Source organism: Ranitomeya variabilis, chromosome 6 (assembly GCF_051348905.1).
Source record: "Ranitomeya variabilis isolate aRanVar5 chromosome 6, aRanVar5.hap1, whole genome shotgun sequence".
Taxonomy (NCBI): Eukaryota; Metazoa; Chordata; class Amphibia; order Anura; family Dendrobatidae; genus Ranitomeya; species Ranitomeya variabilis.
In genome coordinates this window covers 23,104,012-23,128,761 of record NC_135237.1, presented here as the reverse complement: position 1 = coordinate 23,128,761, position 24,750 = coordinate 23,104,012, and the positions used below count along the sequence as shown (strand labels likewise).

Sequence of the window (24,750 nt, the reverse complement as noted above, 5' to 3'; positions counted from 1 at the left end):
ATATTCCAAATGAATAAAATGTTACTAAATGTAAATTCTTCTGGCAGCACTGACATCAATATGTCCTGCACATGGATTACATAAAGTGTTCCGTTCGTGTGATATGTACTGGAATACAAATGGTGTTAGATGTGCAAACCTATAGATCGATATCTGTGAGATACATAATTAGTGTTGTGCGTGTATGGTTTACTCTATATGTATTTAGCTAAAAAATAAATAAATGAAGAAATTGGCGTGGGGGTCATCACTATTTTTAATAACCAGCTAAGGGAAAGTAGACAGCTGTGAGCTGGTCTTATAAGGAGTCAATAACCGTGGATCTTCCCGGCCTACTGATATCAGCTCACAGCTGTCTGCTGAGCATTTACTGGATAGTCAAAAGTGTAGCCCCAACTCCAGTCCTCAAGGCCCACCAACAGATCATGTTTTCAGGATTTCCTTTGTATTGCACAGGTGATGCAATTATCACCTGGGCAAGACTAAGGAAATCCTGAAAACATGACCTGTTGGTGGGCCTTGAGGACTGGAGTTGGGGACCCCTGGTCAAAAGTGTAGCCCCCCAAAAATTAATCAAAATTATATGGGGTCCTCACTATTTTTAATAACCAACAAAGTCTAAGCAGACAGCTGCGGGCTTCTATTATTAGGCTGGCAAGGTTCATGACTATTGGCCCCTTCCCCTTCCTACTAAGTTAAGTTTTCAGCCACTCCAGAAATGGTGCAACCATTAGATGCACCAATTCTGGCTCTTAGCATCTTCCAGATTGCCCTGGTGAGGTGGCAATGGGATTGTGGGGTTGATGTCAGCAGCTGGCACTGACACCAAGCCCTGAGATTAGTAATGGAGAGGTGCCTGTCGGTAATAGAAATAGCAGGACGCGTGAAGGAGGTCTCATGGGTGCAAATTCTAGTTGTGAAAGACGCTGATAGAACTTGTACAGGAAAAACTGACATCTGAATGAACCCTAATAGGTAGTCGCTCAGCTTTCTTAAACGCCAGAATAGCAAAAAAAATTATATATATATATATATATATATATATATATATATATATATACTTTTTTTATTTAATCTTTTTTTTTTAACAGTATCATTAGTCAGACTTGCTTTTTAAATGTTAGCGAAAGGTGTCTAACATCAACTTTAAATGCTGTGCTGTGGCCCAGGGGCGGCCATGTCATTGGTGGAATTTGTGCAGTCGCAATGGGGCCCAGGAAGTCAGGGGGCCACTAAGGCCATGTGCCCACACTGCGGATTCTGCATGGGAATTTTCCGCTGCGGATTTGCTAAATCTGCAGTGAAAAACCGCTGCGGTTTTCACTGCGGATTTTATCGCGGTTTCTTTTGCAGTTTCCTCTGCGGGTTTTCACCTGGAGATTTCTATTGGCCCAGGTGGAAACCCGCAGTGGAATCCGCACAAAGAATTGACATGCTGCGGAAAATAAACCGCGGCGTTTCCGCGCGGCTTTTTCCGCAGCATGTGCACTGAGGATTTTGTTTCCCATAGGTTTACATTGTACTGTAAACTCATGGGAAACTACTGTGGATCCGCAGCTGCAAAAACGCTGCAGATCCGCAGCAAAATCCGCAGTGTGTGCACATAGCCTAAAACCTCCAAAGCAGGTGGAATTGTGCATTATGATGATCTATTGGGCTGCATTGGGCCCATGTATTGCTCGTATGCCGGGGGCCTCTTATGTCTGTGCCCGCCAACTGTGTGGCTATTATACTTATTCACTCAGCTTTCCTAGAGTCCTGAGTAGCAGAGCTGCCTAGTCATGCAGTGATTCTTTCTCTGCTCAGATTTGCGATTCAGGATCCGTGCAAACCTGAGTGAAAGAGGATGGCTAAGGGCGACATTGGATGACAGATGAGAGATTTATTTATTTTTTTTTCCATTTTTTTGCTCTTTATCAATTTCGGTTTGGTATTTCTGCAGAATGTGGCATTTGCAGCCGATCCGGCCTCCGATGACCTTTGTGAATGAGGACGGTGACTAAGCTGCTGCTTTCTTGTGCTGTAATTCCGGGTTCAGACACAACCGTCTATTGTCCCTGACGGACAGCAGTGACCTGGGTTATGCGATTTTCAGGGTGCATTGCCCTCTCTCTGGCCACAGGGAGGAGATTTACCGCTGATTTATTATAATATTTTTCAATATGAGAACATTTGTCAGTAAATAAACAGAAATCGAAACATAGCTGCAATCATAGAATCTTCACCTTAAAGGGGAATTTCACTTTTTTATGGCAACTTTTCACACTTCTAAAATCTACATAAAAAAAGCTGAGTAACTTGTAAATACTTATAGTGATCTGGATGCCAACGTTCTCCATTCCCACCTAAAGAGACGGTTCCGACTTTGACCCGTATGAGGTTTATATCGGAGTCATGATGGATCTATAGTGTCAGATTCCACAACTCCCAGGTAGCCGCAGAATTCTCACTTTAGCTGTGTATGAATGGAGGGGAAAACATCCTGTAGATATAAAGTAGAACAAAGGAAGTAAAAATTACTTGTATAATTAATTATTCATTATGTTTTTTTTAATTAAAGGGTGTTTATTCTTTTACAACTTGCAGCAAAGGATGTGCAATGATGCAGATTTTTTTTAAAAAAAAGAGAAAAAATCCTCCTGTTTTGTGGCTACAGCAGACTACATAAAACCGTACTCTAATGTTGTCTTCTTGTGTTATTTCAATTCCATTTCCCCCTCTTTTTATTATATAAAAAATGACAGCAGGATCAGACTACACCAGGTGTGTAGTCTGTCACCATGGTAACGCATAGTTCTGCATAGAAGCTGCTTACACAACGTGTGAGATTTTGGAATGGCGCCCTATGGTTGCTGTTACTGTAGGACTGTTACTACCTCATCTCTTGGGGTTCTCCTGTAATCTGACGTCTCCACTGGTCCCTCTTTTATCCTCTTCCAGAGGAAATTCTGGAAATGTCTGTAGGGAAGAGGACATCCTCTCCCGCCACCTAATGTGCTCGCTCCCAGCAATCCGTCACTGGGCGCTGGACAAGACCAGGAAGCAAGAAAGTTTTTACTTTCTTTATTTCTTCATATGCTCAGGACTGATGTAGCAGAGCTGAATGTGTCATTGCAATTTTTGACATTTCATTGTTGAAACAGGAAATACCAGTTTGTGCAATGGAAAGTTTTGAGATTTTTTTTTTTTTTTAATTCTTAATTACATTTCCAAGGAATCAAACAATGCAAAATAGATGTTGGAGCCATGCATGTAAACAGTGTTGACAATATTGCTGCATATACTCGAAATGTACAAATATCTACATGGATAGGTAAAGTTCTACAAAATGTAAATCCTCTTGTATACCTACTTTTGGAAAGATGTATGACATGTAGACTTATATATGACATATATGCCTGGATAAATGTGTTTTCGCACTAAAGGAACCTATGACCGCTGCTGAAGATGAAGAAGGCCATGTACAACAGTCGTCTGTCTTCGTCAGTACCATGGACTTTGTATGGTGTCAATGTGATCCCCAACACTAGGATTTCTTATTAGCAGGGGGTGGCTTTTAAGCAGTGATGCATCTACCCTCCCTTCTTTATAATGCTACATAACTTTGCAAATTTGCCATTCAGGATTCCAGAAAAGCATTGTACCCTTTACAGTCACATAGATAACTCTCTGTGCTCTTTTCTAGATGGTCAGCCTTCTGCTGATTGGCGTTGCCGCCTGGGGCATTGAGTTCGGTCTCATCTCCAGCCTGCGAGTGGTCGGAGTCGCTGTTGCTGTCGGGATCATCCTCTTCCTCATTGCCCTCATAGGGTTAATTGGAGCCATTAAACATCACCAGGTGTTACTGTTCTTTGTATCCTTTCTCTTCCACGTTCATATGTTTCGTAACGTGTGAACTTTATAGCGTCAGTATCTATAACCGATGCAGTGTCAGGACATTCTGCAACCAAGGAGTCGGCCTGAATCCTAAGGTTACAGGTGACTGTCAATGACTCAGAATGTAATTATTCACTGAAGCCAATGACTGTACTGTGCCATGGAAAGTCTTCATACCCCGTGAACTTTTTCACATTTTTTTTTTTTTTGCATTACACCCACAACTTAGATATATTTTATTGGGATTTTATGTGATCCCAACACAAAGTAGTAAGTATTTGTGAAGTGTAAAAGAAATGACACTTGGGTTTTCTAATTATTTTAAAAATATAAATCTGAAAATTGGCGTGCATTTGTGTTCATCCCCCTGTAGTCGGATACTTTGTAGGACCACCGTTCGCTGCAAATACTGCTGCAACACCTTTGGAGCTGTCTCTACCAGCTCTGCACATCTATCGGCTGAAATTTTTGCCCCTTTTTCTTTCCAAAATTGCTTGATCTTTCTCCACATGCCATGTAGGAGAAGCAGTGAGCATGTGGAAGAAGGAGCGCTGGTCAGAAGAGATTAAAGGAGAACTTTTGGGATTAAATGCAAAACGCTATGTGTTTTGGAAAACTAACACTGCACAACACCCTGGAAACATCATCCTCGCCATCACACATGGTGGTGGCAGCACCCTGCTGTGGGGAGGCTTTTCATCAGCAGGGGCAGGGAAGCTGGTCAAAGTTGATGGGAAGATGGATGGAGCTTAATACAGGGCAATCCTGGAGGAAAACCTGTTAGAGGCTGCAAAAGACCTGAGACTGGGGTGTAGGATCACCTTCCAGCAGGACAGTGACTCTAAACATCCTGCCAGACCTACCGTGGTGAGTTTAGATCAGAACATATTCACGTGTTTGAACGGCCCAGTTACAGTCCAGACCCAAATCCCAGAGAATCTGTGACGAGATGTGAAAATTACTGATCACAGACGTCTCCATCCAATCTCACTGAGCGAGAGCAAGGGGGCAAAGAAGGGTCAAAACGTCACCTCTAGATGTGCAAAGCTGGTAGGGTCAGACCCCAAAAGACTGTAGCAGTGATTACAGCGAAAAGTGGTCCTACAAAGTACTGGCTCACAAAACAAATACTTCTTACTTTGTGTTGGTATCACATAAAATACTGATACATTTTAGGCTTAGGGGAGTAATGTGAAAACATTTGGAAAAGTTCACTGGCTATTGAGACATCTTTCAAAACACTAGCTGCATCTGCCACTAGGAGGAACTAACACAATAGGAACTGTAAAAATTTGAATGTCACGATCAACCCCTAGTGGTGGCTGTATAAATTTGCATATAGTGAGCTCCTCCCAGTGGTGGCTGTATAAATCTGTATGTAGTGAGCTCCTCCCAGTGGTGGCTGTATAAATCTGTATGTAGTGGGCTCCCCCTAGTGGTGACTGTATAAATCTGTATGTAGTGGGCTCCCCCTAGTGGTGGCTGTATAAATCTGTATGTAGTGGGCTCCCCCTAGTGGTGGCTGTATAAATCTGTATGTAGTGAACTCCCTCTAGTGATGGCTGTATAAATCTGTATGTAGTGAACTCTTTTATTATAAAAATACAAAACTTACAATCAATAAATAGCAAAAATCAAAACCCCAGCAAAAGCAACTGTCCGAGTCCAACATTACCACCCCCCCAGTCCAAAGCAAAGTCCGAGTCCAGCATAACTGCCCCCAGTCAAAACAACCCCGCAAAAGAAAACAAACTGCCGCCTTCTTTCTCAGAGAAGCTTCCTCCATCTTTCCTTCTTATGCTGTTTCTCGTCTTTTCACTTTTGATTCCTCCAGATCTCCTCCTCCCCAGGTTACATCACCCAAGGAGAGAAGAAACATTTTATTAATACACACGCACATACACACCTCATACCAAACCTGATAAAGAAAAACCCTGGTCCATCGCCCAAAAAGAAACATTATAGCCACCTGGCTTAAACACATCTATCTAAATCACACAAACATTTTTTTTCTTTTTATCTATTTTATAATTTTTTTTTTTTTTTTTAGTATTTCATTTTTTTATTTTTTTTATTTATTTTTTTTTTTTAATATATACATTTTTTTTATTTTTTTATTTTTTTTCCCCACAGCAAACAACTATAAACAACCTACCACCAAACCCACACAATACAAAAATAAGCTCACCAAGGAACTCATGACCTCTTGCTTACAAGACAGGATCATCACCGTACAATACAATGCTACATAAGTCTATATTACAACACTTACCCAGAGCCAGGATTGGTGCCTGTGAGCCCTATATCAGTAATTCACTTCTGCAAAACAAAAATCTGATAGTGAAAAGCCCCAGCCCGCCACCAGGAAACCGGAGATGACAGGCTTCTACCCTAACAATCCTTACCCTACCAGCCGTCCCTACCTGTCTAGACATCTGCCCCTATTCATCTACCTACCTTTCCCTGTCTCTCCCTGCCTGACCCTACTACCCTACCTAACTCACCGCGTGCCTATCTAACTGTCCCTGGGCTGTCCCTATCCTGTCCCTAACTATCTACCTGTCCCTACTGAAGCTGTCTACCTGTCCCTATCATTTACCTGCTTATCTAAGCCCTAGGTACATTAAATGAGAACCCTCTCCAGAGAAGAGAGGCCCTCGCTGCACCCAGCCTGTCATACTCCAGAGAGCGCACCTTCACCAGGCCACCCAGAATGTTCCTAACAACCTCGTCCCGGGGGAGGATTTTCTGCTGAGTTGACACTAAGCACTGTGCGTTCCACGTGTAAAACCTGACGACTAAACTGACTAGAAATAAAGTGCCCCGATCTCGACAACCCAGGGATCCGAATGCCCCATACGCCCACTCCGCATAGGAAAGGTGTGCCAGCCGAGGCCAGCCTATGGAAGCACCCACCCTGTTGTAGACCCCTGTATTAAAAGGACACTGAAGGAGGAAGTGCTCCATGCTTTCCAGCGTGTCGCAACACCCCTCACGGGGACAACCCCGATCATCGGAGTTCCTACACTTCAGGTTGTCCCTTACATACAGTTTCCCATGGAAGCAGTGCCAAGCCAAGTCCCAAAACTTCAAGGGGACCCGTGTAGAATTCAATAACCTCAGCCCACCCTCCCGATCCCGACTTGGGCAATCTTTGAGCACCAGAGGCTTCTGGAAATGGGTCAACAGGACCCTCCTGTCAAGGAATTTCCTCGACATGGTCCTGATCTCCCACATTCCCAGACCCCACCGGCGGATCACCTTCAGAACCGGGGTAGCGTAAGCCGGGAGATGCCCGTGCGGTGTGCGCAGGTCCTTCACTTGCCCTCCTGTCTCCCATTCCTGGAAGAAGGGTCGAAGCCATCCCCTGCAGGAGAATACCCACGGAGGAGCCCTCTCTGACCAGAGGTTGGCGATGTTAGTCTTGACAAAAGTGTTTATTAGAAACACCACTGGGTTGACCATACCCAACCCTCCTAGTCTCCTCGTGCGGTACGTGACCTCCCGCTTGACTAGGTTCAGCCTATTTCCCCATAACATCTGGAAAAACAGGCTGTAGACCCGTGTCCAGAGCGGCTCTGGCAACATGCAGACACTGCCCAGGTATATTAACAAGGGTAGCAAAAAACCCTTAACCAGGCTAACCCTTTCCCTCAGGGTCAAAGACCAACCCTTCCATTGGTCCACCTTCTGGGCGGCGATCTTAAGTCTGCCCTCCCAATTTTGCTGGGGGTAGTCCCCAGGGCCAAATTCGATGCCTAGGATTTTTGCCGATGCCTGGGGCTCTGGAAGAGTGTCCGGGAGACCAAAACTAGGGTCACCCCCTCCCAGCCAGAGACTCTCACACTTTTCCTGATTAATTCTGGACCCAGAAGCCTCCGAGTAGCGATCAACCTCAGACATGACCCACTCCGCCTCCTCACCCGAGGACACGAAAAGGGAGACGTCATCGGCATACGCTACCACCCTCAGAGTGGCTTCCGAGGCCACCTGGTCCATCCTGACTTCCGCCAACGGTCCACGCTCAATCCTCCTTAAAAGGGGATCTATCGCGAACACGTATAACAGCGGGCTCAATGGACAGCCCTGGCGGACCCCAGACCCAACCTCAAAAGGGCGGCCAGACCAACCATTCACGAGCGGGAAAGTCTCTGCCCCCGCGTACAAGATCTTTAGCCAATTTACAAACCCCCCAGGCAGACCGTACCTCAGAAGGACGGACCAGAGGTACTCATGGTTAACCCGATCAAAAGCCTTCGCCTGGTCTAAGGACAGCAAGTACCCCTTCCAGTGACCTGCCCTGCCCTGCTCCACTGCCTCTCGGACACCGAGCACAGCACTAAACGTACTGCGGCCTGGAACAGAGCAGTGCTGGGCCCCCGAAAGGAGCCGGGGTGCAAACTTCACCAGCCGTTTGAACAGCACCTTTGCCAGAACCTTCCGGTCCGTATTGAGAAGCGCTATGGGACGCCAATTCTCAATACGGGACGGGTCCTTACCCTTTGACAGGATAATCAGGGCAGACTGCCTCATTGACTGGGAAAGAGCGCCCGAGGAGAGACACTCGTTAAACACCTCAGTCAAGAGAGGGACCAAGGAGTCCCTAAAGGTCTTATAAAACTCGGATGTTAAGCCATCCGGACCTGGCGATTTCTTAGGCCGAAGCCCATCAATGGCCAGTCGCACTTCCTCTTCCCTGATTGGTTCTGTCAAAACGTGAAGCGAGGGGTCATCTCCTGGCTCAGGGATGGCCTTGGCCAAGAAAGCCGACATCACCTTCCGATCCAGATCCCTCTTCCCCAAGAGGTGTGAGTAGAAAGATCTGATCACCTCCAGGATCCCTGATTTGGATCTGTTCAGGGAACCCGTATCGTCGACCAAACCTGTCACCACCTTACAACTCACTGACATCTTACAGTTTCTGTAGGGGTCAGGCGAGCGGTACCTCCCGAAATCCCTCTCAAAAACCAAAGATGTGTGCCTATCGTACTGACACCTCTTGAGTAAAGACTTCACTCTGGAGATCTCCTCACGGTCACCTCCAGCCGAGACGAGATGTTCGAGTTTCCTCCTCAGTTCCCTATACAGGCGGTACCTGCTCAGGCTCCTGAGGCTCGAGAGCTGGCGGAAGAAACTCGCAACCCGATCCTTGAACATCTCCCACCACTCTGACTTATCGCTACAGAGATCCAAAAGCGGTACCTGGCTCTGAAGAAAGTCCTCAAAGGATTGTCTTATCTCTGCTTCTTCCAAGAGGGATGAATTCAGCTTCCATAGTCCCCTTCCCATCCGAGGGGTTTCTGAAACATTCAGAGAAAAAGAAATCAGACAGTGATCGGAGAACTCCACCTCAACAACGGACACTGCTGAAGAGATGGCTTCCTCCTTTAAAAAAAACCTGTCTATCCTAGACCTACAATTACCTCTATAAAAGGTGAAACCACAGTGACCTGGGGTGTGCCGGATGTGGACATCCACCAGGCGAGCGTCACTAGCTATGCTATTAAGAGTATTACTATCATAAGCCAGCCGGTCAATGGAGCCTCCCCTATCACGAAGCCTTGTGACAGTGTTAAAGTCACCTCCAAAGACCACCTGCCGACTCGTAAAAAGATAGGGCTTAATCTTCAGGAAGAGACATTTACGGTCCCACTTTGACTGCGGACCATAGATGTTAATGAGCCGAAGCTCCTGTCCCCTCATGAAGACGTCTAAGACCAGGCACCTCCCCATTTCTACCTCGATAACTCTCCGGCATTCAACCGATGCAGTCTTAAAAAGGACTGCCACCCCGCTACACGGCTCGGCCGCAAGAGACCAGTACGAAGACCCGCACCTCCACTCGCTCTCCGCCTTGCGTATGGCCCCCATATCCGTAAGCCTGGTCTCCTGCAAAAACAAAATTTCAGCCTCAAATCGGGTGAGAAAATCAAAGGCCGCAAATCTAGCCGCATCAGACTTTATACTAGCGACATTAATGGTTGCTAGAGTCAACGGGGTGGGTGCCGCCATCATGAGTGATCGAGTTAGATGGCCTTTTTCTTCCCCCCACCCTTTTTCTTAGCCCGCTCATCTCCGGATGATGAAGCCCCCCCTCTTCTTTTCAGAGAGACAGAGGTATCCATCCCTCCCACCTCTTTCTCATCTCCGGACCCAGGGTCGTCCGGACCCAGGGTCGTCCCCACCTCCAGAGGAAGACACACCCCCTGGAGAAGGGACTCCCCCGCCTCCCAAAGGCCCTCCCGATGTTACCTCCGGAACCTCACCCCCGACTCCCGTCTTAGCAGGATCGTCAAGGGCTTGGAACCGGTTGGAGAGGGGGATCAGAGGGGAGTCGGTGGGACCTTCCTTAGGCACCTTGGTGAGGGAAGAAGATTTTTCCACCTTTTTTATTCTTCTTTTTTTTACTTTTAGCACACTTGGCACTCTTGGTACCCTTGTCACCCATTTCTTTTGGCTGGTCCCCTCCATCCTCATCAAAACTTTCATATTGAGAGGCATCTGAGAGATCAGCCGCTTCCTCATTCTCCATCCGTCTGATCTCCTCATTCACCGCTTCCTCCCCCGGGGCCTCAGTGACATGGGCCGTCGCGTCAGAGGAGGGGGCAGCCATTACCCCAGTTTCCCGAGGCTCCTCCTGCCCCCTGCCCTCCTGACGTCTTGCCTGCCTCCGCTGGTAAGAGGGGCCCCTAGCCCTGCCATTCCTCATCGGCCCCTCAGCTACTCCCCCGCTGCCACCTCCAACCTCTGCAGAAGTTGCACCGCCAGGAACTTCCTCACGGCTCCCCTCCGCCCGGCCGGCCATGGCATTAGAGAAGGAACGAGGGCAGCGGCTGAACGGGTGACCTAGATCACCACACAGGTGACATCGAATGACACCACAGGATGCGGCGAGGTGACTCACCTCGCCACACAAGGCACATTTCTGCACCTTGCAGCCCGCGCTGAAGTGGCGAGGATCACCGCACCTGTGGCATACCTTCGGCTGCCCCTGGTAGAAGACCAGAATCCGATCCCTTCCCAGGAAAGCCGAGGAAGGGATGTGGGTGACAGTGCCACCTGAACGCTTCAACTTTACCATGAAGGTCCAGCCTCCTGACCAGATACCAAAATCGTCCCGGTTCTTCTTAGGGACCTCCACAACCTCGCCGTAGCGGCTCAACCAGGTCATTATGTCAACGCCAGAAAGAGACTCATTACATGTTAAAACAGTCAATTTCTTCGGCCCACTTTGGCGAGAAATTGCTTCCACAGCGAACCCTCGCCAGCCGGGCTCCTCTTTTACCAGCTCATAATTGGACCAAAAGAGCTCCATGCCCTCCGGCCGAACAAAGCTGATATCAAAGGTGGAGGTCCCAAAAGGATGTATCAGAGCAAAGATGTCAATAGCCCTGAAGTCCATCTTCATGAGGAGCTTCACCACATTTGTCCTGGATGGACACGCCTCATCGCCCCTCCAGCGAAGACGAACCACATTTCTCCTGGAGACCCCCTGCCCGGCTGTCGGGAGGGACCACACGGTCTCCCCCCCCCCCCCCCCTTTTCTCTTGGAAGGCAGCTAGACCAAACTTATCTAGCCAGTAGGACAACGCCACCTCTCTTCCCTCTACTTTGATCGTCCGCTCCCCTTTTTTGAGGGCCTCCAGGAAACGGCGGCGAAAAGCCTCATTCCCTGGGTCCGGAGATGAGGAAGACCCCTGTGGAATCCCAGCGGCAGCAGCCGCATAACTAATGGCGGCTGCAGGTGAGGGGGACGATGGACCAGCCCCTATATTCCCTGAACCCTCAACCTCACAGTCAACCATCTCCACCTCACTTACCTCAGCCTCACCATTTTCACTGGTAGAAATCACCGCACTGGCACCATTCACACCAACCATACCTCCAGCAGAAACCGCCCCTGACCCGTCACCATTATCACAGACAATATTCACACCACTTGCACCACTTCCATTCTTATTTACATTTTTGTTTGCATTTTTTTTTCTGCTTTCTGCTGGGGTTGTTACTATTTGCAGTGCAGCTGCCCCTTTAAGATCCATACTGCAGGGTTTGATTACCACACCCTGCTTTTCAGCAGAGCATGTGCTGGCAGCTGCAGACTGTTGCTCCAGCCTCTCCTGCAGACCATCTCCACACTCCTGTGTGCACTTCACCGCCGGGTCCCCCACAGATACAGGTGACACACATGCAGAGGACCCCGGCAGTGCGACCCTCTCCGACGAGGGTGCGATCCGGGCCGGCATTACCGCAGCCATTACAGCTGCACCCGAGATGATAACCGGTGCCGGGGTCCCGGATTTTGACCCAGCATCGGATCTGCATGTGGGGGACCCCGACACCACAGCACACGCCGCCGATGATGCGGCCCCGGCTGACAGCGCACCGCCAACACTGCGGGGAGCGGTGACCACCGGTAAGGTACCCACAGCCTCCACCCCCCGAGCGTCAGCGGGTGCAGCAGGCACCAGGCCGTCCCCCATTTCCACAGAGGATCGGGCCTGGACACCCCCACAGATTTTATTACCGCCCGCCACAGGGCCACACTCCAGACCATGCACACTGTCCGGCTCTGCAGCCGCATGCCCACTCTCGCCCCCTCTGCTACCGCCAGCAGAGACGGCGACCTGCGCCATATGACTTGTACTCTCCCCGCTCCCTCGCACCGGAACCACTGCAGGTCCCGGGCCGGGGTGGGTAGCGGGCTCCACACAGCGGGACCGGGGGGTCCCAGGAAGGGGGACAAACACCAACCTCTCCTCCGATGTTTTCTTCCTTTTTTTGCTTTTCTTTTTCCCCCTCCTGGTTGCCTCGTCCCCACAGACCTCATCCCCAAACTTCAGGTGGGCATAATTTACTGGGGACTCTAGCTGACGGATCTGCTGCAAGACGAGGCAACCCCCACTACTGCTGTTATCGCTGCTGCTATCATCCGCATCACCCCCATCATCCTCTGAAATGCTATTGTCTGATGGGAGTGGGACCTGCACTGGATCTATCCCGCTGTGTGTGGCCTGGAGATCACTTACCCAAGCCCCCAGGTGGGTACGGCGCCTCCTCCATCTCCTCATGGTCCACCTCCTCCACCTGGGTCGGACGCCGAGACCCCTCTGGCTCCTTTGCAGCAGCCATGTTGTGGAATCGGTCCTCATTTTCCAGTTTTTCCCGGAAGGGCCCGCTGTTGTTTAATATAGCCGCTCTCCGGGCTTCCATGCCCTCAATGCATATCCCCAGGCTGGATATCCTGGCTGTCAGGGCAGACTTCTCTGTGCGGGAGGCTCTGTTTGCAGCTTGCCTCACCTCCTTCAGCTCCTCCCGGAGTCTCCTGATGGTCTTCCCAGCCTCCTCATACTCGCCGAGGTACGCATGGACGCGGGAGCCATAGCTGGTAACCGGCTCCCGTGCGGCCCTAGTGCCCCAATCCTTCGGCACCGCCGCCGCTGCACCTCTGCGAGTGCTCCGCTCACCTCCGGGAGGAGACACCACAGTGGCCCTCGCCTCAGCCTTAGGGGCTTTGCAGCCCTCCTGGGTCTTCCTGGGCTCCTCCATGTTTTGGGCCTTGCCAGATCTGGTGACCCTCTTTGCCGGTAGCAATGAGCTCCCACCCCTCGCCGGCTTAGACCGAGGGGTGGGAGACGGGGACTCAGCCCCACAGTCCATCCACTACACCCCTCTCTTTCCTAGATCAGAGAGGGGGAGAATTACTGGGTGGAAAAAAAAAAACTGGTGACTCTCCTGGAGCAAACAGACCAGCACCTTCCTCCACAGACTACAAGCTCCTAGTGGTGGCTGTGTAAATCTGTATGTAGTGGGCTCCCCCTAGTGGTGGCTGTATAAATCTGTATGTAGTGGGCTCCCCCTAGTGGTGGCTGTATAAATCTGTATGTAGTGGGCTCCCCCTAGTGGTGGCTGTATAAATCTGTATGTAGTGGGCTCCCCCTAGTGGTGGCTGTATAAATCTGTATGTAGTGGGCTCCCCCTAGTGGTGGCTGTATAAATCTGTATGTAGTGAACTCCCTCTAGTGATGGCTGTACAAACCTATATGCCATGAGCTCCCCCTAGTGGTGGCTACAGGTAGATTTTTATTTATTTTTATTTTTGCATTCAGTAACCTTGGACTGCCTCCACCCCTCAAACTTTCCACAGTCCCACTGCCCGCTCCTGAAAAAAAACTCCTCTTCTGCACCATGTCCTCACCAATCTCATATTAACAGTTCCCATCACCAGATCACACACATAAACAGCAGCTTTTGTTTTGGCTAAAAGATTTTTTTAAACCGCCACCATGACAAGGACCGGGCCCTACTCTACTCTAACCTATTAAACATTTTGTTAAAATATCTAATACTCTTTTTAGATATGTTTATTTCTCAATTTTTAAAATGATCATAATATCACATACAAGGGACAAATACCATCACACAGTGACCAGCCCATATATTACCACCACATAGTGACCGAATACTACAATACTGATCATTAATTAAATACAAACAAAAATAAACCCACAATACTAATATTACCATAAGTGCCCTTATACACAGGAGATCTATACATGGTATACAGTGTAAAGTTTAAGTGTACAGATAATACTGTGATTGCCGGTGATATTATACACAGGAGCTCTGTATGTAGTGTCAGTGTACTGGTAATACAGTGATCACCAGTGACATTATACACAGGATCCTCTGTATATAGTGTTTAGATAACATATTGACATCTCTAGTTAAAGTCCTTCATCTTGGCTTTTCTTCATCCAGCTCAGACCACCATCACTTTTTCCAGTCAGGACTTGTCTCTGCAGAAAATTAGTTATCTAGAGCAGTGATTGCTCCATCGGTCACTTGATCCTGTCTCATTTGTCTCGATCCTGCCCCGTGCGTCCCATGATCCTGGCCCATGATCCTGCCTACCCTGTCCATATTGCGGCTTGCCGCTTCAGTAAAAAAAGTATTTAAGGAAAAAAAAAAAAAAAAAAGGAAAAAACACTTTCCTCTTACCGGCCCACGGTCCAGCAGCATAATCTCCTCCTTGCATGTGAAGCGCGGACTCGCCGGCTCATGACAGTGACGTCATAGGCTGACAAACCTGCTGCTGACGACAGCTGCCGGCCAGTAATTGGCTGGCGGCTTTAATTGCCGTGCCGGCCCGTACAGCAATAGATTTTTAAACCGAACGTCCTCAGTCCCGGCCCCCTCTGCTCATTGGGCCCCATACGCCAGTAAGGGTAGGAATGCCCTGATGGTGGCCTTGGCTCCATATATCATGGGACCCATGTAATGCTCCATACAGAATGGCTGCTGACACCGGCCCTGCTGCTGGGCTAACATCGTGATGCCGTGCTACACCAGCCCTGTGTCGCTACATTTTTAGGTACATGGGGGTCTCAAGTCATATCACTATGGAGCATACATTCATTGCATTGCCCTGTGATACATCATTTATTATTAATAATAATAATAATAATATTATTATAAGACCTTTTTTTATAGCGCCATTTTTTCCATGGCGCTTTACATGTGAAAAAGGGCAAATATAGACAAGTACAATAAACATGAGCAAAAAACAAGTTACACACAAGTACAGGAGAGAGGACCTTATAATACTTTAATACCGGGACACCCCATTCAGCTTTCCCCTCTGACCTGTGCGGTCACTATGTGGCGGTACGATCCTGCTGTGTATATATTGTTACACTCTCAGACAATACCGCAATATCTGCTACAATGAACATTTACAGAAATCCCTCAGAGACTCCGTGCAACACGTGTGACTGGCTACAATATATAATTCCTGGTGTTGTGACCGGCCCCGGGCGGCGCGGACGTGAGGTGCGGCCCTGAGTCACCTTGTCATTATGTCGCGCTGTTTGGTTAGTGGGAGCAGCTGCAGGTACAATACACACAGCGCCGGGTGCCAGACAGTCAATCCTCCAGATGGGGGAGGGGGCTGGGATAGGGGTAGGTGGTCGGGAGATCTACATCAGAACCTTATGCCAAGAAAAACATGGCTTTTTTTCCAAAAACAGCGCCCCCCCTATTGCACAGGTTATTTTTGGTATCGGAAATTACTTTATTGGAGCTGAGGTGCAATACCAGACCCAACCTGTAGACATGTGTGGCACTGTTATTGGAACAAGGCATTCATGGTTTTCTAATCTTGGACTACTATACTTCACCCTCTTAATGACTGAGAATAGACCTTTGTACTGTGGAATTCTATGGGGACCCCAAAAATAACTGCAGCTGTAGATCGCTGCTACAAAAGACGGCAAAAACTGTCATTGATCACTTGTACCCTGGCGATGGCTCATGTATGGGCCTGGCGATGGCGTGATCACCGGGTGACGGGTCATATGACCATGTTATTATGACCCTCGCACAGCTGCTGTCACATGTCCGGACTGTTTAACCCTTTAAAAAAAATAAAAAATACCGTAAGTAAAATCCTTGAAATTGGTGGTGATCGGCTCCTCATCGATTACAAAGTGATCGCATGTCCCCCAAAAGTCATTTAATTATTGATTGATTGATCTTTTGAAGGGAGACTAAGTACATCATAAAAAAAAAAATAAATAGAAAAAAATTTTTTAATGAATAAAAGCGTAAAATATTCTATTTTTCATACAACATTAAAGTGTTATTTCTGACACACACAAATATCTGAATAATTGGACTGGAGCCAAATGTAACAAAAGGAGAAGAGTTCAGATAGAAACACTGCTGACAGTCTGCACAGACCCCCTGCTTCTCACAGCTGAGGGTTTGGTACAGTTGTATCCACTCGAACTCCAGACGGATACACTGTACCTGCTCTGATACATTGTTGCAAACTACAAGGCTGAGTTCTGTGCATCTGACGGGTTCATGGTCTAATCTGTTACATTTTAGTGGTTGTAATAATGTGAGGTTCACAAACTTTTATCTTTGCCCCTGGTGACACAAGAAGTTCATAGATGATGAATCCCATCCTTGACTTACTGCGCTTAGTACATGATCATCCTCTTCTTGGTGTTTGTCGTCCAGTTCTCGGTGTCGTGTGCTTCTCTGGCATTAAACCGTCAGCAGCAGGTAATACGGTAATTTATTATTTATCTCTAATCGTCATATTCTAAATGGCCGCCCTGGAAGATGAAGCGCGGGCCGCACATTACATTGGTCTACAAGGTTCTAGATTTTCATGAACACCCCCTCCCCCCTTCTTCTCCTGTAGAATGAGCTTTTGGAAGTCGGGTGGAACCACACGGTGACCGCGAGAGACGACATTGAGAAAAACTTCAACTGCTGCGGATTTCATTACTTCGATAAGAACGACACTTGCCCTGCAGTAAGTGTATGCAGGACCCGCTGCCTGCGTCTGGTGGTCCCGCTGCCTGCGTCTGGAGGGCCGGCTGCCTGCGTCTGGTGGTCCCGCTGCCTGCGTCTGGCGGGCCGGCTGCCTGCGTCTGGTGGTCCCGCTGCCTGCGTCTGGAGGGCCGGCTGCCTGCGTCTGGGGGGCCGGCTGCCTGCGTCTGGGGGGCCGGCTGCCTGCGTCTGGGGGGCCGGCTGCCTGCGTCTGATGGACCGGCTGCCTGCGTCTGATGGGCCGGCTGCCTGCGTCTGATGGGCCGGCTGCCTGCGTCTGGTGGGCCGGCTGCCTGCGTCTGGTGGGCCGGCTGCCTGCGTCTGATGGGCCGGCTGCCTGCGTCTGATGGGCCGGCTGCCTGCGTCTGGGGGGGCGGCTGCCTGCGTCTGGGGGGCCGGCTGCCTGCGTCTGGTGGGCCCGCTGTGTCTGATGGGCCCGCTGCCTGCGTCTGGTGGGCCCGCTATCTGCGTGTGGGCTCCATCTCCTGACTGCCTAAATTGCGGCTAGATGATTTCCTTTCTGTATTTTTCCACTTCCAGGCCTGCTTTGTATCTCAGAACTGTAAAACATGTGGCTCTATCATCGAGGAGCATGCACAGGACGTCTTAAAAGTGGTTGGGGGGATCGGCTTTTTCTTCAGCTTCACTGAGGTGGGTCCGTTATGCAAAATGTTCAGTTTTATTTTCTAAGTTCTGATGGCTGCTACACCCAGAAAATGCAAATATCCCGTCTCCTCCGCTCCGCAGCTCCTCCCCTTTGTCTGTGATCGGCAGACAGCTGATGATCTTCTCTCGTAGTTTCTTCTTCCCGTTTTTGCGCTGATGATTATAGCTGTACCTGGTGCCCGTCCACACCAACGGGGGCTGATTTTTATTTCTGGGTGTCCTGTGATTCCAGCAGCCTCTGCGCCTATTCAGGCCTCCATTGTGCAGAACATTGTATTGAAAAACAATATCTTGAAGAAACGTGAACATTAAATTTTTTTAATTTTTTTTTTTTCTAGATCCTTGGCGTTTGGTTGACTTACAGATACAGAAACCAGAAGGACCCTCGGGCCAACCCCAGCGCGTTCCTTTGATTGAAATCCCCTTTTCTAAGACTCTCTCCCTTTTTGCTGAACACTCTACAGCTCCTCTGATTGCTGTGGTTGGTTTTGTTTGAAGGACTAAACTTCTTTCATTTTTTTTTTTTCCCTCCACTTTTAAATGAGATGTAAAATAATAATGTGTAAGTCAAAAGCTCAAAGGAAGAAATAAAACACAAAAGACTTGATAAAAACAAAAGTAACGATTGATAAAATAACAAGAAAACCCAAGTCAGGAACTGGCTGCAGACTTCTAAGATCAGCGATCGATTATATGAATATTACGTCGTCGTTCCTGTATAATTTACACTCCTCCGATATTTGTGTTGTGGTTGTTGGGGGCGAGGGGGTCTTGCCAGTTTAATTTGTGGGTTGGGGGTCATCATTTCCGTCCAAGTTCTAAGATATTAAGGCAAATATTTCTGGATGGTAACTTTTATTTCATCATAACGGGTCACACCAATCATTCCTCCGGAGCGGGCGCTGCGACTGTGCAATGTGAGTGGCGAGACCTAAATCCCCGACAGTCCCCGCACGCGGGCGGTGGGATGAGTATTGGTCGGGTATGTGACTAATATTGTAGCCGATTAGTGCCGGGTGTTTGAGTCTCAGCTGCCGTGTACAGTGGTGGCGACGGTAAATGTTGTATTCTATACACTGGACTGCCTCTTCTTGGTACACAGACTTGTTGTTGTTCCGCCCATGTGTGACCACGTCATACTCCGTGTGCCTAGATGTACAGGGGTGGTCACCGGATCTCCACAGATTTGTTTTAGGTCTGTCCCTCTGACCACCATCTTAGTCCGTGTGCCTCGATGTACAGTGATGGTCGCTGGATATCCTATGTGCTATACACTGGACTGCCGCCTCTTAGTACACAGATTTGTGTTTTGTTTTTTTGTTTTGTTTTTTTTCTGTCCCTTTTATGACCGTCATCCTATTCCATGTACCTACATGTCCAGTAGTGGTCACTGGATGACCTGTATTCTATGCAGTTGCATGGAAAAGTTTGGACACCCCTGGTCAAATTTACTGCTACTGTGAACAGTTAAACAAGTGGACGATGAAATGATCTATAAAAGGTGTAAAGTTACAGATGACACATTTCCTATGTACTATAGGCAAAAATATAAAATAAAGAAAAATAAAATCGTGCTCTCACTCGCGCGCTCTCTCTCGCTCTCTCTCTCCTTTTCAGCTCTTATTTGAGGGATTTTCCTTCATTCTTCCTTGGAGAATTCCTCCTGTTCTGTGAGATTCCGGGGCCGTCTTGCTTCCTCTGCTATTTTGAGATCTAGCTGCAGATTTTCAATGATATTCAGATCAGGGGACTGTGAGGGCCATTGTAAAACCTTCATCTTGCGCCTTTTGAGGTCGTCTATTGTGGATTGTGACTTGTGTTTAGGATCATTCTCCATTTGTAGCAGCCATCCTCTTCCTTTTTTCACCTCCAGCTTTTTTACAGATGGTGTTATGTTTGCATCGAGAATTTGTTGAAATTTCATTGCATCCATTCTTCCCTCTACCCGAGAAATGTTCCCTGTGACATTGGCTGCAGCACAACCTGAAAGCATGATTGATCCCCCTATGCTTAATGTTTGGGTGAGATGTTCTTTTCCTGAAATTCTGAGCCCTTTTTTCTCCACACATACCTGTGATCATTATGGCCAAAGAGTTCTATTAACCTCATCAGTCCACAGGACTTGTTTCCAAAACGCAGGGTTATTTAGACTTTCTTTTGCATACTTCTGGCTCTGAATTGTATGGTGAAGATGCAGGAGAGGTTTTCTTCTGATGACTCTTCCATGATGAGGCCATATTTGTGCAGGTGTCTCTGAACAATGTACCACAACTCCAGAGTCTGCAAATCTTTCTGAAGGTCTTTTGCACTCAATCTGGGGTCCTGATTTGGCTCTCTAGCAATCCTATGAGCAGCTCACTGAAATTTTGCTTGGTCTTCTAGACCTTATCTTGACCTCCACTGCTCCTGGTAACGGCCATTTCTTCATTACATTTCTAACTGAGGAAAGGGCAACTTGAAAATGCTTTCCTAGCTTGTTATAGCCTCCTGCATTGTGGCCTCCACCATTTTCAGACTGAGATATATATGTTTATTTTTTTTGTTGCCTAAAATATAAGGCAAATGTGTCATCTGTAATGTTAGCCTTTTTAGAGATCATTTCATCTTCAACTTGCTCAACTGTTCATAATAACAGCAATTTTGTCCAAACTTGTACATGCCACTGTACACTGGACTGCCTCTTCTTAGTGCACAGACCTGTTTTTGATCTCTTCCAGGGTCACAACTTTAGTTGCTGAGGTCCATACTGGGCATTTGCTTACTTGGCAGCAGTCCCAATTAGGACAGTCCTATGACCTTATTTATTTATGTAAACCCCCACATAAAAATCAGGTATTAATGGGGGGTGGGGGTCCTTAGTGGTCAACAGGAAATGACAAATCCCAATTTGGTGCCTTTTTAAGCGTTGGTAAGTGAACATGGCATTGTCAGTTGTTCGGAGTCCTAGGCACAGATTTGGAACCCAGGGGCTTTATGACACCTCTGTTCTCATTTCCCTCCCAATAGTCAGAAATTCCACTGCTTATCGATAAAACCCTGGAAGGTGAAGGGAAAAGGGACTGTAATACCTGTGTAAGACAGTGGTGGCGCCTGTGAGCTGAGCACTGGAATGTAGAGCACTCGGCAGCAGCGCACCATTGCTTCATATGTGTCATTTGTTTCAATGGCTCGTTTTCATTTTTGTAAATAGTGAAAAAATAAATGCAAAATACGTTTATTAATTTGACTTTAAATATACTGTAAAATAATCTAATTTCTAGGACATTTGAGGACTGGTGACAATCACTGGATTTTATGACACAAGTCCCTGCTGCTTTATTTGGATTTGTTCATGATGTTTTGGATTTCAAAATTTGCAAAAATTTGTGAAAATACATAAAATATAATCTCATTCAATACTAATGAACTGGAATAGAGGGGTCCGGGCTCTTGTTGGACTGTCAGGTTTATGGGACTGTTGGGTTCAAAAAGTTTCCACCCTCGCTTAAAAGAACTGTAATGAAAACTGATACTGTACTCCACCCAGTGCATTGTCTGCTCAGCATATGCTCCGCCCCCGAGGAACTGCATTAGACTGAAATCTGTTATTTCACACTAACATCACTGCCGATATGTGTTCTAACCTTCATAATCACTTCCGGACTCTTCAGCCCCCCTAGCTTATCCCCCTGCAGGCTTAGACATACACATTGCACTGACTTACTGAGACCTGTACCTATGAGATAATATTTACACTACTTTGGAGGCCATCTTCTCCTCCTTGACAAACTTACAAGACTTACGGGGACGGCGATGAATTCCGGTGACCTTCCCTGTGTAGCATTAAGGGAAGCAGAGTAAGAGTGGAATGTTGGTTTTCTTTTTAGGGGACACCATTTTGTTATTTTACATGTATCACTATAGTCATAAAACCCTTCCTAAGCTGTAAAAGTTTTTAGGGCTCTTATCGTTACATGGACTCCTCCATGATTTGACCCCATTAGAGTCTACAGCAGAAGTGTATTAACAAAAACAGCGCCCCTCTCTTTTTCAGGGTAGGCTAGGTATTGCAACTTATTCCCGTTACGGTGAATGAGGCACAGCCTGAGGACAAGTGTGTTAGAAAATAGCCCCTTTTATCTAATGTCTGCAATTTCCTGACTCGAGTGTAACAAATTGTTAAAGTGAAGCAGCAGACGAAAAGATTTGGATCGCTCTCCTTATATACTTTGTTAACACTCCATTGCTTTAGGATTTCAGTTTCCTCTTGTTGCCACTAGGGGGCAGCAACAGCAACTATTTATATTCTGTTGTGTACAGATTGCCCTCTAGTGGTGAAAACAGGGTATGTCGTGGAGAATTATGAGAAGGCAGCAAAAGGAATGGAGCTCGGGAGCCGTATCAAAGAAATTAGAAAAATGGTCCAAATAATGTTTGTTTTTTTTATTTTATTTTTTTTACGGTAAAGTGATAAAGGAAGGTGCACCTTTTTAATATGTTTAAAAAATAAAAATTTGCCCCAGTTCAGACTATAATTGATGCCCTTGATCACCACTTCAAGCATAACCGTTGCTGGGAGTTGTAGTTTCCCAACGGTTGGGGAGCTGCAGATAGGAGACCACTCCTCTGTTCCGTGACCCAGGCCTGGTCTATTGTATGTGATGGATCTCCATACAGGGGTGATGATAGGACCTCGCTGTACAACAGACCATCGTCACAACTACTACCCCCATCATCACTCCCTTATTGTCTTGTTCTTTTCATGCTGAGAATGTCTTTGTATTTCAGTTCACATATTATTGTGGGTGTTATGTCCAGTTTTACAATGCTGTGAATATGGATTTTTTTTTTTAGTTACAGATCTTGATTTGCACTGCAGAAATGACTGGTAAAAATAAAATAAAAAATAAATCAATAAGTGCCACGTGTCTTCATTGCATTCCTTGGGCTCCTTACCCATTATGATGGTTGTACAAAGTCATTTGTGGCTCCTGAGACTTTGTCCCTTTAACTCCTTTCCATATATTATTTTAGCACATTACAGCGGGGGAGGTCCCTCCTTCCTTGGCCCCGCCCCCGCGGTGCCAGAAGACAAGTGGTGTGAATGTCAGCATGACCAAGTATTTCATGGCTTTTTCCTACGATTGGGCCTTGCATAATATTATAGGGTGGATGCAAGGGGTAAATCTGATTGTGATACCCTCACGTTCTCCAATAATACACAGCTGACTACCAGCACGTCTGCATTTAGAAAAAGGGTTGTCAGTGTCGATAATCGTCCTAAAATGAAAAGTTCTCCAACTTTTTAATATACTTTGTTTCAGTTCCTAGCAATTTGAGATTTCCGCGGGATGTCAGTGAATTAAAAAACTTAGGGTTTCAGAGGACGTAAAAAAAAAAAAAACAACCTGTGAATGCAAGCAGTGAGGCCGGTTACCTAATGTCAGCGCTTCAGCTCAGATGTTCACGCTTTACTACTTTTACAGACCACAGATCTATGTATGCCTATGAGGCTGTTGGATAGGAGTCGGACCCCCATTGTGGTCAGTATGTGGACCATTAGACATGAATGTGTGGGCCGATTGACGCCCCCTTTCTCTATGGGCCCCACAGCAGCGGCCTTTTAAGCCTCCATGATTTGTACACTCTTGGTCAAGAAGTAAAGAAAAATATGATGGTTTTCCATGATATCACAGACAAATTCCCTTTAAAAAAAAATCTAAATTACTGCATCAATGTGGCGTGGCATGGAGGCGATCAGCCCGTGGCACTGCTGAGGGGTTATGGAAGCCCAGGTTGCTTTGATAGCAGCCTTCAGCTCGTCTGCATTGTTGGGTCTGGTGTCTCATCTTCCTCTTGACAATACACATAGATTCTCTATGGGGTTAAGGTCAGGCGAGTTTGCTGCCAATCAAGCCCAGTGATACTGTTTTTACACCAGGTATTGGTACTTTTGGCAGTGTGGACAGGGGCCAAGTCCTGCTGGAGAATGACATTTCCATCTCCAAAAATCTTGTCGGCAGAGGGAAGCATGAAGGGTTCTACAATGTCCAGGTAGACGGCTGCGCTGACTTTGGTCTTGATAAAACACAGTGGACCTACACCAGCAGATGACATGGCTCCCCAAACCATCACTGATTGTGGAGACTTCACACCAGACCTCCAGCAGCTTGGATTGTGGCCTCTCCACTCTTCCTCCAGACTCTGGGACCTTGGACCACTGACCACAGTCCAGTTCTTTTCCTCCTTGGCCCAGGTAAGAGGCTTCTGGCGGTGTCTATTGGTCATGAGTGGCTGACACAAGGAATGTGACACTTGTAGCCCATGTCCTGGATACGTCTGTGTGTGGTGAAGCAGTGACTCCAGCAGCCGTCCGCTCCTTGTGAATCTCCTCCACATTATTGAATGGTCTTTTCTTAACAATCCTTTCCAGGCTGCGGTTATTCCGGTTGTTGTGCACCTTTTTCTACCACACTTTTTCCTTCCACTTTCCATTAATATTCTTGGATACAGCACTGTGTAAACAGCCGGTTTCTTTACCAATTTACCTTTTGTGTCTTCCCCTACTTGTGGAGTGTGTCAGTGACGCCTTCTGGACATCTGTCACGTCAGCAGTCTTCCCCATGATTGTGGAGCTACTGAATCAGACTAAGGGATCTTTATAAACACTTAGGAGCCTTTGTAGGTGTATTTTGTTAATTCTAATTTACTGAGATAATGACTTTTGGGTTTTCATTGGCTGTAAGCCATAATCATCGACATTAACAGAAATAAACACCTGAAATAGATCACTCTGTGTGTAATGACTCTATAGAATATAGGAGATTCGCTTTTTATATTAACCCCTTTCTGTCATTGGACGTACTATTCCGTCCATGTGGGGTG

At 47.2% G+C, this 24,750-nt stretch overlaps 1 protein-coding gene across 1 annotated transcript in view; it reads left to right on the top strand.

The window, feature by feature from the left end:
* TSPAN13 (tetraspanin 13) overlaps nt 1-22,785 on the top strand; it is a 35,865-nt gene extending 13,080 nt beyond the window's left edge. The window contains exons 2-6 of the mRNA XM_077268048.1: nt 3,686-3,853; nt 16,867-16,947; nt 17,090-17,203; nt 17,761-17,871; nt 18,225-22,785. Coding sequence (XP_077124163.1) covers nt 3,686-3,853; nt 16,867-16,947; nt 17,090-17,203; nt 17,761-17,871; nt 18,225-18,299 — 549 coding nt within the window. The 3' untranslated portion in view covers nt 18,300-22,785. The remainder of the gene's footprint in view (nt 1-3,685; nt 3,854-16,866; nt 16,948-17,089; nt 17,204-17,760; nt 17,872-18,224) is intronic.
* The last annotated feature ends 1,965 nt before the right edge of the window (nt 22,786-24,750 follow it).